General features: G+C 32.0%; 1 protein-coding gene across 3 annotated transcripts in view; it reads right to left on the reverse strand.

Moving 5' to 3' along the window:
* Positions 1-1322: 1322 nt before the first annotated feature.
* The window catches only part of Rilpl (Rab interacting lysosomal protein like), a 43348-nt gene continuing 25615 nt past the window's right edge, over positions 1323-19055 (reverse strand). Inside the window, exons 4-9 of one of the 3 annotated variants that reach the window (XM_068767445.1) lie at positions 10805-10879; positions 8791-8889; positions 8048-8232; positions 7234-7362; positions 5528-5624; positions 3878-3954 (exon numbers count right to left, since the gene is read on the reverse strand). In XM_068767445.1, coding sequence (XP_068623546.1) covers positions 5546-5624; positions 7234-7362; positions 8048-8232; positions 8791-8889; positions 10805-10879 — 567 coding nt within the window. In that variant the 3' untranslated portion in view covers positions 3878-3954; positions 5528-5545. Of the gene's footprint in view, positions 1460-3746; positions 3955-5527; positions 5625-7233; positions 7363-8047; positions 8233-8790; positions 8890-10804; positions 10880-19055 lie in introns of those variants that run through there. The other 2 variants (XM_068767446.1, XM_068767444.1) reach the window with 2 other exon arrangements.

A 19055-nucleotide genomic window follows, 5' to 3' on the forward strand; every position in this document is an offset into this window, starting at 1 on the left:
ATGATTTTACTCAGCGAGTGATCTCGCCATGATATTCAACAGTTTAATGTCAAATACGCATTAAACATTACTACAAACTTGGCAATATATTGTAACGCGACGAGTCATTTTGAGGCACATTAGTTTTAAGTGGTCTCATTTGTTTTACACAGGTGTTTGTGAAATCCTAGTTCAACATCTCAAGTAGTTTTACACATAAACAGCTATCAGGTAATATCTAGGAACTATTACTTTGAGTGGAAAGTCATTGATAATGTTATTTGGACGTAACTAGCTACTTTTAGACAGAGTACTGGCATAACATAGACAAGGGGTCGCAAACCTTGGCTTTCCAGTCACATTTGGCTTTTTAACTAATGTTCTGCAGGTCTGTCAAAAAATTTTAAGATAGGCTAGAAAAATAATTTTGGAAAATACCTTGACAGCGTAAGATTTTTCCTTTTTTGAGAACTTTTGTTTGTAAATATCTATCATTTAATTATTAGTAAATGGTCCAAATGGTAGTTTCATTTGATTTAAGATAAAAAATTGAGCAAACACAACTAAGTGGTGTATTTATAATCCCAATTATATTTTATCAGAAATATCTATGGAAGGGAGTTTGTTTTAAAAATTGCCACAATCAATTCAATTTTGAGCGACAAGGTTGGCGACCCCTGGCAAGGATTATCTTGAAGATGCCAAATAACGTCGCTAGACAATGTACTAAACCTGTGTCTATCTATGTACTACTTTAGAAGTTAATAACTATTTTATATTAAAATGTCTTTTTAAACTTATATCCATCTAAACTTTTAAGTCTAGAGTTCGGATATAATCTCCTTGCTGCCTTTTTGTGAATTTTACGAACTATGATGCTATTGTCTAATGTAACTATTCAACAAATTACTAACTTCTTTAATTCTCAGTCCAACAATTTCTAAATATTTTTGTGACATTATAATTGTAGAACTGATTTTGAAGAATAAATAATATAAATTATGGAATATAATAAAGAACTGTAAATTAGGCTTTTATTTGGTAACTTAAATACTTTTTTCCCAAAGAGTCTATGACACTGAAATTTGAGACGTAAAAAAGTTAGAATTAAATAAAAATTTGACCGCAAGTAAAATAAATAAACAAAAAACTTCGAGAGTTCCATGTTAAAATATAATAATTAATTCTTTAAAAAATACTATAGTTAATGTAGTGTGATATTAAAGAATGGCACTCGATAACGGATCCAGTAAATTCAAACATTTTTAAAGGACAACGACGATGGCTTTTCTGTTTCCATTCAAAGCTTTTTATAATCTAATAGACAATAACCACTCAAATAGTCACCTTAATATTATTTATGTATTAATTAAAAAATAGCATTTAATATATGCATAATGGAAATTGAAATAAATGTACCGGCATACATATAGTTAAATTGCGATACGCATTAACTTATCGCCATAACTTTCCATAGAATCTGCAACAAAAATGAATTTAATATCCATAACAATTAAAATTATTTATGTTATATGCTTCCAAATACATGCCAACATGCCCCCGGTAGTGTGAAACATAAGACTTATTTTATTACCACCTAAATACATATCTACGTATGTCCCTCAAAAACGGTGAGCAAAAATCGGAGTGAAAGGCCAGATAGTGGAAAAAAAGTTAAAAATAAAATCGGAAATAATTTTAGGTAATTAAAATGTTATTTCTACATAGGCAATAACTTAAAAATTGTGGTCAAACTATTTTATAGTTCAATAACTTTCTGTAGTTAGTCTCTATCTACACTTTTACCAGATTTTAGCTTGACGTTTAATTATGGGACATAGTATATGTTCTAATTAATGATTACAAATTGACAGTATTAATATAAACTAACAACGTCAGGATTCTTTTAGACAGTTGAAACAATGATACTATCACAAAAGATCAATGCTAAATGAGCATGTTTAAAATTGTTGTTTCTAAAAATTAAAATATTGGCAATAGTTTATCGTTTTGTGGATAAGATATTATTGATAAACACAGTGATGTTATACTATCGCAGTTGTTATTATTTATATATGTTTTATTAGAGATAATATATTTTTTTTAATTTAACGCATGAATTTAAATATGGAACTATCCCATTTTTATCTAGCCAATTAAAAATTAATACATAAGTTTACAAAATAAATTAATTAATACACAAAACTAAGTCGAATTTCGCGCTTACATTGTTCAAAAGAAATGAAATCAATATTTTATTAAAGCGTACAGAGATACACATGAGCGCAAATATATTATGCTGGACTGATAAAGGTTATAGATCATTTGAATGTGACAGTATCATAATGTTTACAACATATTTCAATGACTGGCCAAAACAGATAATATTATATTTTAAGCTTATATTTTCATTATATTAGAACATATATTTAATGCAAAAACTTACTGAATTGCACTTATATGAAACGATTTTGTATTACAGTACTCCTATTTCTGTCCTTTGAATCTGAGAATTATGATCCAAATGCCTTAACCACAGACCAAACATTAGCTTTAGCACATGCATTATGCATGCATACATTTCTCCGTCGTTAACATTATTATTCTCGTCCCAATAAGTCAATTTCTTAGCAAACTCTATTAAGGAGACTATTTTCATAAACATGTTGTTTAATTTATTACGTAACAAAGATTTATTATCAATGTCCGCATCCTCTCTACAAATCCGACAATCACAAACACTTTCACCTTCTACTGTATCGGAAGTTTCTGTATAGGTATCTCCTACAGTGACCATTTCGTCAATACCTAACTTATCGACATATTTATCACCTACGGAAGTATCTTCATTGATTTTAACCTCTTTTACTATGGTATCCATATCTGTAACAACTATTGTCGGTATTGAAATAGAGTTAATATTAGATTGACTGTGAGAAGAATATTTCTTACGAAGTTTTTGAATGTTAAACAATGTGGAGTTGGATTTATTTTTATATGTATTATTTAAGCTAATTGCCAAAGTGGGTAGAAGGTCTGTTACATTTTCCACAGAACCATAAAGAACGTCTTTCTTTCTTTGGACTAAATTTTCCGAGCTCTTTGATTGGGAATACGGAGAGGTTCTATTTAACAAGACTTTCTTTAGTAAAGCGCCATCTTTTTTAGCCTCTTCTAACCACACGTTGTGTGTAGTGCCTGTTCTTCTTTGGCGCAAACGATGACCGAATTCTTCATTTTTTCCTTCATTCTCGCTCCGTAATTCAAAAGACACACTCCTAACCAAGGGCATTTTTTGCAAGTCAATTTCTAAATTTTCATCGTATTGTTTGTCAGTCTCCTTAATAGCATCGATGAAATTTTTGAAAGAAAATGTTTTCTGTAATTGTTTAACTTGTGGAGTTAGAGCGCCGCTTTCCGATTCAACCCCCTTATAACTCTTAAGAACGTGCAAAGCTAAATTTCTTCCTTCGTTCTGCATCGCCAAAGATGCGCGCCTGCTTTTCACTTTATTCTGAGAAGCTGGAACATCTTCAAAACTCTTATACCGTTCAAGGCTGCAATCACTTTCATTGGATGCCAAGGTCCATTCTGAAGCACTCGACCAATCCGAGCTTAAAGTCTTAAAATAATTAAAAATCTCGATTCCGCCATCTAACGAAATCGATCTCTGCAAGGGTATGTCATTGTTAAACCTATAATCTATTTCCTCGTCGAATTTTCCAAGCCAATTGTCGACTTCGTTACTGTTAAGGTTCAAGCTGAGTTCGTGGCGTAGGTTCAGCTCGCGGTTGGGGTTGATCTCGGAGAACCGTCGGGACTTGTTTGTTTTGGTGTGCGTCTTTGTGTCGGGGTCGGAGTGCCTACGCGGTGGCGGCGGCGGGACCACTGCAAGCGGCCGCCTTGCCGAGCGCGGACAGCGGCCGGGGGAACGCGCCCACGGCGAGATCAGACTCAGCAAAGAGCTTGCGAAAACTGATCAAACGGTCGAGCCAAACATTAATAAACAAGTATATAATAACACGACACAAGCTTAACGTATTCATGGGGGAGCGTAAAATTAAGAATACTGTATAGTTAAACAGTTTTTTCGCGTTATATGCAAAATAAAAATCGAGACAATACAGTATAGAGAACAGGAAATCTTGAATTAATCGAGCTCGCCCGCGCATACGATAATACATAAATATAACATAATATTATTTACTTTGATATAACTGTAGCTACCTTACATAAGTAGTTTTGATATCTACATCTACCGACAATTGGTGATAGCTGTAGAAATGTTATCTGTTTATGTAGGGTAAATACATAACAACAGGAATAAGTAAGAAAGTCGGTCGAATTATAAACAAGTAACTATCAAAAAATATAATTGTCCAATTGGACATTTTATAAACTCAAAGCACAGCTTAATTATTATATATCCATGGTCTATTAGATAAAATCTACTAACAGTGAGATTGTCTTGTATTCTTTAACTGTACCAATTAAAATTTGTGTCCTAAAAAAAATAATGTGTTAACACATTATTTGTCAATGACCAATGACTCTAATTCAATAAAATGTAATCATAATTTTACAATAACTTTATACTTGTATCAAATTATGTATCTAGATACAAGTATTAAATAAATAACTCATGTGGCACCTTCATGTTTCAGAAATATAATGTTTTAATGGTCAGTATACTATTTTGTATCAAGTTATTAATAATGAACTGCCAAACTACGATACAACTACCAACCCATTTAAGTAATACACCTAACTCTTCTTTTACACGATTTTCTATTCTAGCACGTTGCTCTAAATTTTTAATTCCACATGGAGTATGCATAAAAAATGTAACAAAGTAATAACTTCAGAAACCAAAGAACCTACTGATAACAAATCTAATATTCAAAATCAAAATATCTTTAGTCTGTAGTTAATTTTTAGTAGGCATTTACATGCACTTTAAAGTCATCACTTATTTTAACATTATAAGTAGTAGGCTACCACCAGTTCAGTATACTGATCTGCTGAGAAGAGCCAGCAAGATGTGTACATTATAATATTAAACATAAATGAGTCAACGAACCAAGTTCCACGCTTTACGATCAACTTAAAACACTTGGATGCTATAGTAAGATGTAAATAATAATATACTTTTAATTTTGGATATAAAAGTAAGAAAAGGAAGGTCTATAATTTCTTGAAGAACTTTATAATATATGGGTATACTTAGACCCATAAAGAATTTATTTTTATTTCTTGTATTGATCAATGTCTTGTATATTTATATAAAATTTAAACTTTATAACACAACTTTCTATATCAACAAAAAACCATCAGAGGTTGTTAAGAATGTTCTTCAAGCCCAACCAACAGGTGTGCTAGACATATCGAACATATTCCCTAAATTCACCACAAGTCACACGTATTTTTGTACGATTATTTTTCACGATTTTCTTAGGAGCGTGTATCTACCGTGCAAAAAAAAGAGTTAGATGCTCTTAAGTGATGGCAATACATAATACTTAGAAGCTTTGCAAAAAAATTATAATACCTTAAAATATTGTCGCAATCAGTACCAAGGGCCGAAAGAGATCCGTGCAGGCGGCGAGCGACGGCCGGCGTCGCGTGACGTCAGCGCCAACCAGAACCTGGCCGCACACACGCAACCACAACACTTCAGGGGAGGGTTCAACATAAAATGGCCAATACGTGGACAAAATAACAGGTTTTAAATAAAAAGTGCAAAAGGAATACAACAGCTAATATAGAAAAAGATCGAAAGAGGAATCCGAAACATATGATAACTTACAAATGATAGAAAGTAAAATAATTAAAAATATATATACTTATAATATTACTAAAAAAATGTAATTAAAAATATATATACTTATATGTTATTAAAAAAATATATATACTATACTTGAAAAAAACATAAATTCTTTTCGTGAAAACTGTACAATTTGTGTCACAAAACTGTGCTAAAAAAGACATCGCTAGTTAAATACATTATATGAAGAGTTACATGAACAAAAATAAAAAAAGGAGAAGGATTCGGGATTGTTGTAAAGCGAGATAAGCATTGAGCGCCAGTGTACTTTATTTCAATGTCAAAAACTCATGCATATCCGTGCTCCGTGCCTAGTGTTACGATGATCTCTTTCGGCCCTGGTCGCATTTTTCATCGGTAAACATTTTAAACCACCTAAAAATACATTTAAAATTTTGAATAAAAACACCAAAACGTAATGCTTCTGTAGTCAAATAAAACCTTAATTTTATTCATGCGAGTCTACGTTAACTATTACATAAATAAAATTATGGAAAAAATGTACCAGAACCAAATAAAAACAAGCGTTATGTACGTATGAACTAACTAAATATCCATGTTAGTTGCAAAAATCAGGACAGTTATTGCAAAACTGATGAAATGAATGTAATTATGTAAACAAAATCCTTAAACAAAATTTGTTAAACTAGGTCATGAACATCAAAAGATTCTTTATGGTCTCCATAAAATCAGAATAAGAATGATTTCAATCAGTAAGTAATAAATAAATAATCACGTCGCTTGGTTTTAACGATTTATTGTACAGTATTGCGACTAGAACACTCAAACAACACAAATAACAAAGTTAATACATTTTTTTTAAAGTTTTATAATTTTAATAATAAATTTAAGATTATATTATCTAATCAGTTCACTTCTATAAGCAACTGCAAAATTTCTCATTTCATTGATTAAAAACTCGGAAAAAATATTTAGTTTTTTTTTAAATGAAATAATGCCACAACTTAAATAATGTCGTAACTAAGTGTCATCATCATTTTGCTAGTCAAAAAAAAATTCCAAGTCCAAAAAAAAATTAAAACTATATTTTAATACGTTTGCTTCTTACAAACTCCTATTTCATCAACTAATCTTTACCAGTATGGGTAGGACTTTGTTTACATGTATTCGTTTGTATGAAAAAAAATACGAAAATTAATATTATTGTGTGATATAAAGAAAAGCTATAAATATTTGATGTTTATAACATTATGAGATAAATACATTTTTCAAATCGATAATCGATGGATATAAAAATAAATTTAAAAAATTGAAGCAACTAACACGAAAATAAAATCAAGCAAAAGCAAATAACATGCACATGCGGTCATCTCAGCAAACAGGGGCCCTCTTGATACTTATAAAGAATCCTTAGTTAAACTGTACAAAGAATTCTCTATTAGTCAGTACTAAGAATATATTACACTTACAACTTCCTGATTCCGCTATGACGTTTCCAGGGCGCGTCGTCAGGTTCGGCCGGCAGTGGACCCTGCACAGGGGCCTCTTCCTCCTCGTTGACCGTCGTACTAACAGACGGAGACGTATCCGAACTTGTACTGGAAGCAGCAGCGAAATATATTAAATAATTTAAAAAAACTTTCATGTGGAAGTAAGTACTGCGAAAATTACTGGGGAAAATGGATAATATACATACAAGTCAACTATACAACATAAAGTGTGTCAATGATTTCTGAACCATAAAATTACACCACAAATCGTAACTGCGTTACCAGAGCCCGAATATTAAAAAGCATATTCACCTAAAATGGTATTTTGAATAAGAATACACAGAGGCAGCTTCAAAAAGTTATTAGTGCTATCGAAACTACTGTACCGCGTGTAGGGAAAGCCTGGGTGCAAACAGAAAAAGAGCATGAGCGCTGCCGCCAATATTCTTCCCCCTCGCCGCGCGCATACCTAAGGCGCAGTACAGCAACTTCAAAACCACTATAATAGGAAATTGAAAAAAAATACTAACAGCCTGTACACAAGCAAATTTAGTTTTCCATCTCACACCTGTTCGTATTTTCAATGCAAAAATTATATGTATTTCGTTTAGTAAATATACTTTCGAATTACTGATGTCTGTTGAGTACGCTTAGAGCACGATTAATTAATATACAAAACTACGAAGAACAAAACTTGGGTGGTGTTCTATCCTTGGGCAGCCGGTGCTTATTTCTTTAGAAAAAAAAATGTTATTTTAACTTTATGACATCGAGATGCGACATCTCTACTTACCTGTCAGGCTGCGGTTCAACCTGCAATGCTTGTAGCTGCTCCTCGGCGCGATTGAGCTTCAGTTTCAGCTCGTTCCGCTCGTGCAGTATGGCGCGCAGCTCCCGAACGCTAAACGTCGGCTTCGACGACTGGTCTTCATCGTCCGGCCCGTCGGAGAATCCCGCGCCGCAAGACGTGCACTTTTGCTAAATCAAGATAAACATTCTTAATTCGATAATAAACGAGTCAGCCGTCTGACACTCTCCTCTCCTACGGCCTCCTAATAATGATAATCCAAGATCCTTTTTGGGGCCCTAGCTCATGTTCGAGCGCTAACACAAAGAAGAATTCGTCTATGCGAAAAGAACATGGCAATTTCAAAACAAGATTGAATTAAAAATGTAATGTGTTGGTCCTAGCCAATACTGTAATATAGTACTTATTACATTGGATACTGTAAAAAAGTACAGACTAAACCGTCTTCACCGTTGTACTACCACAAAATTGATTATCGTCATTTCAGCCATAGAATCGACGGCTGGATATAATTTGTCTCCCCTACTAATTTTTAATAATACCAGTAAGAAGCAACCTGCATCAAGAGACTTCTGACGACTCCTATACAGTCTTCTGTTCACCTTGATATGAATATGATTTTATACCTCACAGCTTAGAAGTTGTCGGATATTTAAGTTTCATTAAAATTAAATTAGAATATTAGAAAATAGACGATGACTGCGATATAAAAAGGAGGTAAATTTTACCGATTTCTGTGCATCGGACTGTTGTAGCACGGCGATGTCTCTCTGTTGGGACTGGACAATAGCGGTCAGCTCAGTGCGTTCTTCGCACACTAGGCGCATCTAAAAACAACATTTTAGAAAATAAAAGTACAAAATTATATCGAAAATAAAATAATTTCAACTGCAGCAAGTTGACCACTGGACATAGGCTTCCTTTTTTTCCAGTTACATAAGTTGTAAATGGCCTTTATCCTGCGTATTTCAACAATACGGTCTATACGCCTACATATAAAATATTCATAGATACTTTGTACATATTAAACTCTTCACACTATCGTTATCTAGAAAGCTGATAAATAGCCAAAATTTCTATTAGCGCCGTATCGTGTAATATCATAGGCTCGGTAGGATTATAATCGTATTAATCCAACGACATTACAGTGATAGATGTTTACCGATATCACGACAACTGTATCTGCAGATAAAAAGTAGTACGAAAACATTACATAGTTTCGTTTATTTTTGCACTTGAAAACTAATTTTAGATGATTTCCTAAGTTTTGTCAATATAATTTTTATTTCATTTATTTCATCCACAGCTGGAGATATGACAGGTTAGATGCAGCCTGATTCTAGCGTTTTCAAACAACCTCAAGATGGTCTTCTGTCTATTTTAGGCGAAGAGGTCCTACAAACTTAGGTCACAAGAAAATATCGTATCTGATTATCGTAAGAGTTAAATATATTCGATTTTCATGAATCATAAAGTAAGAAAACATTAGAGAAAACGTTTGCTGTTTATTCAATCTTTTAACATTTATTGCAAAAGTTTATGCGCATTGCGCCTGTGAGCCAATGCGATCCGTGCCAACTTATAAACTTGATATATTTCAACTTAAAATTTCAATAAGTGTTACAAACAGTAATTTCGCGAACTCATACAGAATTAAATACTTTCGTACTGGAATGTAACAAAAGTTTAATTTCCTATACTTCGAATACTTTCAAGAAAGAAAATGTTTCAAAACATTAATTTATTTCTCCAAATAAACTAAGTAAAAATAACTTAAAATTAAGATCACTATCAAGGACAATAGTATTATTAGTCTAAGATAAAATACGAAAAAAAATTATAAAATATTTTCTAATCAAATAAGGTTTAAATCAATTTATTATCTGATATTATACGTTCAAGCTAGAATTTTTTGCAAAATAACATTTACTATGTTCAAGAGTAGCTCTGTTAGCGATAAGGGCTCTCTAGCCCTCGCATTACGTTATCAAGGGTCGTCACTATAAGCTTTCAAATGACAAAGATGATACCAGGGCCGACCTCTCTGCGTCAAAATGATTTAGGTTAGAGCTGCTTCAGCATTTAAATACTTCATAACTGTTATATTATTATGCAAAATTTAATTTATCAAGTGAACTCAAAACATATTTTAATTTAGATAGCTACGTAATTTGATTTTGCAAATATTTCTAGTCATTTTCTCCGATCTATTAATGTTTGATCAAATCTGAAATTGCCTTTATTATACAAAGCTCGCAAAAAATAGGACCCTTCATGTCAATTTTTATCGGCTTGTAGACTTCGTAGCTGGACAAAGGGCTCCTTATAGATTTTTAATTAGATTGATTGTAAGCGGCCTGTGTTCAGCATATTCCACCAACCTTAACAAGGTCGTCTCTCCACTTTGTAGGTGGAAGTTTTTTGCTGAGCTTCTTCAGTTTGTGGGCTCCACTTCAAAACCTTGAGGCCTCGGGGGTAATATGCCCTCACAGCGGGCGCAACAACACGCCCGCTGTGTGGGCACTGAGCTACGTCAATTACTAATTTGTCTATGGATTTCCTATTTCCTGATACAATTTCGGAACGAAATCCTGAGTACAGCCCTAATAAACTCATTGAGCAACTGTGGCCTTGCCTACAAGGCACAAAGTAAGAGATCGCGTTTCATTACTTCAAGACAACACTGATAATACAATTACATTTATAGTATATTATATTAAATATCATAATAGTAAATATTACCTGATTTTGTAGCTGCTTATGCTTCCTTCGTAGATCGCGACTGACCTGCGCTAATTTCTCCACTTGATTTGTCAACTGTAATGTATCGAGAATTGCCATTTTAATATACAAAAAGTGTGCAATGTACAAAATAAAACATGTGCGACATTCAAAGGTTTATTGTTATCCTAAAAAATAACATATTGCAGCTTAATCTTTAACATGATATATTGTAATCTAGTACCACTCGCGATAAAAGGACGCGTAAACCGATATTTCTTTTCTGTCGGTGTCATTTGATATAACAAGATTAGATATCCATTTGATTCCTTTTATTCTCTGCTGGGTGTTAAACGGAAATAAAAAATAGGAGGAATACTTTTTCTTGTTTATATGCGGATTCTTCACTTGCCAAATCGATTACCTTCCCTAATGACGAAAAAATTGTAGTAATAATAGCACCTACTCTAATTTAGTCCATGTTATACTTTCTATACGTTGTTAAATAAAAGATTGCGTTTGCAATAATATAGCCAACGTCATATTTTTGAATTTGTAATTTAATAAGAATTTTAAAAGTAACATATATCTGTAATAATATCTTGTTTTATTAAGTTTATTGGTTTGGAAAGTGAAGTATCCGTACAATAATAGCTAAAGATCGGATATAAGTGCCCTGGCCAAGTTAACTGATGAAGTTCATGAACTATTTAAGATTTTATGTGTGTGTCGTGTTAAATTTAACCTATATAATATTATTATACATTTTTCCTGAAATGGATTATAAGCGCTTATATATATATATATATGTATGTGTATATATATATATATATATATATATATATATATATATATATCACGTAAATTCGCTGTAGTATAGAATACAACGTTATTACTTTCTATTAATGTAATAAAAATATTACCAAAAATTTTGTTGTTTATACGAAATTAACAAGTCTCACTTAACAAAGCAGTTGTTTTGTTTGAAAGGTACTGTATTTCAAAATGGTACAATATGCAATTAGTGTTTGAACACAACGCCGCGGTAACGACATCGTCGCGGCATTGTGTATCGACCTCTCTTCCATTTATTCAAAGCGGATTAAATCGCTCCAATTATCGTCACAAAATTTACAACTCTATAACATCAGCTTTAACTGAAACGTATTATTATTAACATTGAGTATTCATTTATTTATAATTAACTATAAATAAATATAAAATGAAAAGGTACTATTTTTTAAAAGAACAATTTTAATATTGTGATTTTTTTCATTGTTACTTTTGGCAAAAATCTTCATTTATGAAATTTTTAACTCTAATGCCCTGAACTTTCATAATGACTTCATTCGCTACTAGTCTCTTTAAATTACGGATTCTCTTCAAGTAAAATCACATAAATCAGTCAAATAAGTTTATTTTTCTCGTCATATAGAGTTGGCGGGACACCCAACGTTATAGGCATTTTATTATCATCAGCACCATTAAAGTCGTGCAATATAAAACTTAAGTAAAAACAAATATATGCAACTTAGGTATAGGTAATACTTTAAAAAATATGAGCTTTATCTTCCCAAAAATATAAAAATAAAAGATTATTCAACAGAACGTTGAAAGTTATCACACACCAACGAACAAATTAAAATATTTCAAATTAAATTTTTATATTTTCATCAAATTATTCTGTTTATATGATATTGAACAAAACTAAGGATTTGTTTTTGTTTTCGAATCAATAGCAGCCATAAATCTCGAAATACGTGACGTGATTGACGTGATAAATCGACATCTGTATGCATGGGAGACATATAACCGATATTATCTTTCATAATTGCCAACAATCCAAAAATATATATAACTTGATGGATATAAAATAATTATTTTAAATTCTTTTTACCAGAAAACTGAAACTAGAAAAACTTGAAATTCTTGTTCGATATTATCTTAATAAATTATCTTGTTCCAACGAATTAACATAGAAATTAATTAAGTACAATAATCGTAATCTAGAAACTGTTTGAGGGTATATAGCATTCACATAGCTAGAAGACTTTAAGAGACAATCTATTATTACGTAATCAAAGGTCTTAGAAAAAGCAAACCAAGAGTAATTCAACTACATTTGTTGGTTGTGCATTTAAAAGTAAATATCGCTTCAAAAATTTTCGCTGCACGGCATCTAAACCGTAACTGGGCTATAAATTAACATTATATTAATAATATTAATTTAAATACGTAATATTTATACAAACATCGATCTTTGTACTGTATACCAAGCGGAAAATTGCAAATTAATCATAAACTTTTAGCAATTATGTAACACAGTCATTAAAGTAAAACATTATTTTTGGTTATTTAAACTTTCAAAAGCGTCGCGTTTTAAATTTAACGTTTTCTTTATAAGAAACTTTTCCTCAAAGAAATTTCTATAATCCTATTCACAGCTGTAGGTGGACTGAAGCGTACAAATAGGCGAAGAAAACTCTGAATGGAAAAGCCTTGACTCGTAGCAAGGCCGCAGCGCACGTTATGCAAATAGCGGTAACACCCTCATTGCCAAGGGACACAAGATGCAAAATTAAGTAAAATGACGCATTACTTAGTTTTATTTTTAATTTATTTATGCGCATTTTATTACCAAACTATGTGACATAGATATATATGCTCTCTTTTAAATACTTTTACGGTTAAACCATTTTACTGAGCATTACAAATAAATTTTAGTAATTTTTATAAAATAACAGACCTTAAGAAATTACCAATATTTAAAAAAAACTTCCTTTGATAATATTAACGTACTAAGTTTATAGAATAAAACAGTCGGATTGGAGAAAGATAAGGTGAAAGAAAGACAATCGGTAAATGATACCTTGTTAGTGCTATATTTTTGTCCTAATCAATAATGTACACATGCGACCTAGATACAGGTTTTGTATAAATTTACATTGTGTAAAGGCTGAATGACAAATAGATAAGCGTCCTTACTTATACTAACATGAATCGTTAAGGTTATGTTATTGTTTATATGTTTTGGTACTTAGGTTGCCAGATATCCCAGGAATAACTAACTAAACGAAAGGCATTACTCAAGAACCTATTTAAAATAATAACAATTATTTTTCTTGCACGAACTGAAAAATAAGTATTTTGAAATTAGTAAATTCTGTGAAAATAAACAAAAAATGATCACTTTCGAAAACAAAGCAATAGTAGGTAAAAAACACGTCTTCTAGCCTGAATCACACAAACACCTACGTAAATAAAAGTTCGTCATGAACATGATGTCATAATATCAATAAACATTACCAGTTCGTAAAATCAAATCGTCGCCGATCTTATTTAAATAAATACTTGAAATTTAAATAAATTTTACATTTTTATTAAAACTTAAGAATAATAAGTTTAAAATTTTATGTATGCGTTTCTGTGGTACATATTACTTGACGTAGAATATAATTGTGTAGATATATATATCCATTGATAATTAAGCTTATGTGTGTTCTTCATAAGTGTGGTCTAACTTTTTTTTTGGTATAAAAGTGCGTCATTTTGAAGAAAAATGTCTGATTTTACTCCACAGATTGGCTTTACTGTTTATATTTTGCCAACCTTTCAGTTTCATAATTACCATGCACTAAGACAATAGTGTTTTGTATTAATAGTTTCGCGAAGCCTCAATGAAATAAGAAACAGCAACGGGGTTCCGCAAATGTACTTTGCCAGGCACAAAACTCGTTATGTTCACAAAATGACAACAAAGACAGTACACCTTTTTGCAAATTTAACTTGTGTTTGTCGTTTAACGTTTGATAATATAGCGTCTATATGAATTTACAAGGGTGCATACTTTCCGCTTGTTCCATCTCTTTGAAGTTAAACAAGTAAACACTTTAATTTTAACGCAGTGTTGCGACATCCACGTAAACGGTTTGGCGATAAATTAAAATAAGTACGTTCAATTGTACAATTTAAGTTCGAAAAACGAATTTTTTAATTACGGGTAGATATCAATATTTATGCCAATAATATTATTTAATGCATTAAATTAAAATGTAACCTTATGAAAGAAGTAATTTTCAAATAAAATTAAAAATGCATAATTAATCCCTAAACATTTGGTAGATTTAAAACATTGTTTGTAAAAAAAGTTTAGGAAAACGAAAAATTTTAACGACGAAAATTTCCTAAAAGTAAACAGATGGGATAAAATGACAGTATCGCTGCAGTTGGCTGGTTCACGCCATTGCGGGAGGCCGAGTGGTGCTTAACTTAATTTGGAACTGCACGAGCCACTTTTGAATTTCTCATGCGCATTAAAGAGATTTACAAAAGTGCATTCAATATTAGTTTAACATTTAGTCCAGCCATAGTCGCTCGCATCTTATAAGTCAAAGGTTCAAATCTTCTTTTAAAATACGCGAAATGATTTATGTGCTATTTCATACCCCCAGATAAAATTTTTCTCACAATATTATTTTTTCCCTGTACAGTTTTGATCGCCTTCTTCGCACGAAAAATACACGGAAGGTCAGATCTTGTGTCACAAACAGAGAACGTTTCATTGTTCTCCTTAATAGTCTTAGTTCACAAACACTGTATGGTTGATAGACGCTTTATGTAGACCGCTTCAAACTGGTCTTATTCGAAATCTATGTGGCAGGAGAGGAGGCATGACCAACAGTTGACGCCATATGGCTGAAAAGATGATGATGATGACACATATTTTACACTCATACTTCCAAAACTTCGTACCTTCACTTAATGCTATTACAACAATTCCATTCTCTTCATAACTCCACCCAATTTTGATATCCCAAAAATTTTTTAATCCGATTAGCGCGAAAAAGCGAAAACATAATAATAATTTATAGAAGAATAAGAAATTACAAATTGAAATGTAATATATTTTTAAGTGTATATGCAGCAGCATTTATGGCCAGACCAGTTGTATATAATGAACAAAAACAAAAATTAAACGGAAACAATACATTAAGTTACACCGTTAATATAATAGCTGTATTCGCAATCAAAGAGGTAAAAAAAGCTTATGAAACGAATCAACATTTTTTCCTGCTATAAAGCGATAAGAAAAGCGAAAATGAGAAACTCGCTAAAATATTAATATTATTAAGGTATTCATTATCTCGATATTTCAAAACAAGTTATTTTGCGTTTTATCAGTTGTATTGGAGATAAACATTTTTTTACACAACATCTTTGAGAAAGTAAACAAGAAACATGAATTCATGGAACATACAAAACTGTACACAATATTACACCATTTCTAACTCAAAAACGGCTAGAGCAATTTTTATAATTTTTACTTTATCTTTGTCCGGCATAGTAAGTATTCAAATATGGCATTAATCAATTTAGAAAACTTATATTTAAAAATATAACACGAGACAAAAGATCAGACAAGACGCGTAAACATTAAAAAATCATAATTTTAGTAATTTCAAAATCCAAAATCTGCTAATTCATTCGCTATTATCATTCATTGACCGACGGCAAAGTTAAGGTTGGGAAATCACTGGATACGGACAGCGAAAGACCGGTCATCAAGGCAAACATTGAAGGATACCAATGCCTTGCAGTTTGCCTGAATTGATAGGCATGATGATGATTAATAAAGCGAAACGTACTGTACCTATTTACTACATTTTCGCAAAATATAATAATACCTTGATTTTTATTTGTACGACTGCAAAATAACAGTTAAAATCGCATACGTTCAAGCATCGTTAAATTCATAAATTTCATTCCGTAATTTAATAAAAAGTAACCGTTATAATAGAGTACTTTCACTGATGATCGCAAACCGGTATTAGACGGGCTCTTTATTTTACACTCGATTGTATAACTCGAATCATTGATGCTTCTAAAGAAGCATTGGGTACTCTTTTTTATTTGAACCAAAAACATTATTTAAGCTATTTCAACAAGAGCCACGGTACCGTCACCTTATCATAAGGCAAAAAATATACATCAAAGGTAGCTTTAGAGAAGATATGTACCGGTTTGATAAAATATTAACTAATTTGTCAATCCTTTATAAGCAAAGAAGTCATCGTGTTGGAATTAAATTTAGTATTATATGGAACAACAAATACCACTTGATGATTAAATCAAATTAATGTCTGGTCACCATTATCAACATTTTAGCTAGAGTCCACATCTGAACAAAGGCCTCCACCATAGATTTGCAACAGAATCCGTTGATAATGGCATCCAGCGTCTTCAACGATTACTGATATAAAGTATATACTGCTTACGTTGTTACAGCCATGTTATGCGGCGAAAAGCTGGTAATATGACTGGCTTCTGAATATCGATGAACCAAAAAGTGTTCCGAGACGCCCGCCCTACCATTAGAAGAGACCCACCGCAATAAAAATAGGACATCACGACACAGAATAGCTTCACAGCAATGTCTACTGACAATAAGCAGCGACGCATCCAACAATAGTAAGAATAACTTAAATAAATATTATTATTTTACTAACAAAGCGCAGCCAGTAGTTATTGCAAAAGACAACCGTCAGTTACGATTCTCGGCCTTGTTATTTAAGAAAACTCAGAAGCACTCAGTGTATTCACGAAACAGATTGAAGTTAACTATATTTTAAATAAAATTTAGTACTAAAAAAATGTTAATGAGGATTATCTGAACTTCGCCGACAAAAAAAACTATTGATTACATTATGGCAACACCGCGCCGAGACAGTGAAAAATATTTTTTCATTATTAATTTATGTGGCGTCTAAAATTCGTAGTTTGTTAAAAAAAATCTCATACGATTTAATTATTCGGTATTCACCTTGAACTACGTTGTAATATGTTACAACTAAGGTACATTAACCAAGGGGATGACACACCATTAAATCTAAAATTACCTATAAATTCGTCGAAATTTTGTTGACATTTGCCGCAATTAACCTGTACTTTATTTATAGCTTTCTTCTTCCGCGACCTTAACTGTCGTCAGTCCACTTATTGGGAGGCCTACCCATGCCAAATCTACCGGCTCGTGGTCACCGCTCAAAAGCCTTTCGGTGCCTACGGTCATCAGTTGCACGATCGATCTGCCACGTCAACTGCCACTTCAGACGACACAATTCTTCGAGGTACTTCGGTGACCTTGCTTTTACTGCGGATTTCCACTTTTCTGATGAACACACACACACATAGCCAGTGCTGACTTACGATATATATATAATGTGTGTGTGCGTGCGTGTGCATGGGTACGTGCGTGAGTGCGTGCGTGAGTACATAATTCAATATGAATAAAACATCGAGCCACAAACCAAATCGAATATTATACTATTACGCTAATTATGAGAAAAAGAAGATTTAAATAAAATAAAAAATACCCAACCTTGACTAATTATTACAGTAATTCGAAACGATTAAATTCAACAATTAATAATTCTCATATTTAATGCATACTTCCATATATTAACCAAAAATACTAAAGATTTTTTGTGCTTCGTCATAATATCTTCACAATTATGAAATCAAAAACATTAACCACCAAAAGAAAAGTTTTTTATTTTAGAAAGAAGCGATAAAGAAATGTTTCCTTTCATATCATAAATCGAATACAACTGCATAATTAAATCATTGTAGTCATTCGTCGTCTTTTCAGTCCATAGACGCCCACTGTAACGCATAGTCCTCTAGACGATAAATATTTTTTTACTATGATTAATTTATATTATAGATCTTTAACACATAATTACTTCATTTGCAACGATCTCCGAAGACAAGAGGAGCAATCTACAAGCGCTCCAGGCTGTCATACTCTTTTTATTAATCGCCATCTTAATGAATTTCTAAATGTTGCCATATAATTTCTCGAAGTGTCTAAATAATAAATGTTTTCTTATTCGTAACGTTTTGAAAAAGATAAATAAAGCTGAAATAAATTCTCGGGAATATTGCCGTGAGACGGTGTTAAATGATATAAAGAGCGTCGTAACTACAATAGGTAATTACATGACATCATCGCCTCTGCCACGTAATACCACACCGTCACGTCAAATGATTTTGTCTTATGTACATATGTCATGAACTCTACTTATCCGTATCGTGACACATTTAGATTTTAAGCTATTTATTACCTTAGATGCTGTGGTGAAAATAAGCTTGGATTCATTTTGAACTCTTTCGTTCGTATTGTTTGACTCGAAGGGATGATACATTGTAATTATAAAAAACACATTATTTTCTTTGAAGTACTTACTATCTCTAAAATTATCTTTAGTCATGT

This window comes from Battus philenor, unplaced genomic scaffold (genome assembly GCF_028537555.1).
Source record: "Battus philenor isolate CCGP_79_NKW_IND1 unplaced genomic scaffold, ilBatPhil1.0.hap1 SCAF_23, whole genome shotgun sequence".
Taxonomy (NCBI): Eukaryota; Metazoa; Arthropoda; class Insecta; order Lepidoptera; family Papilionidae; genus Battus; species Battus philenor.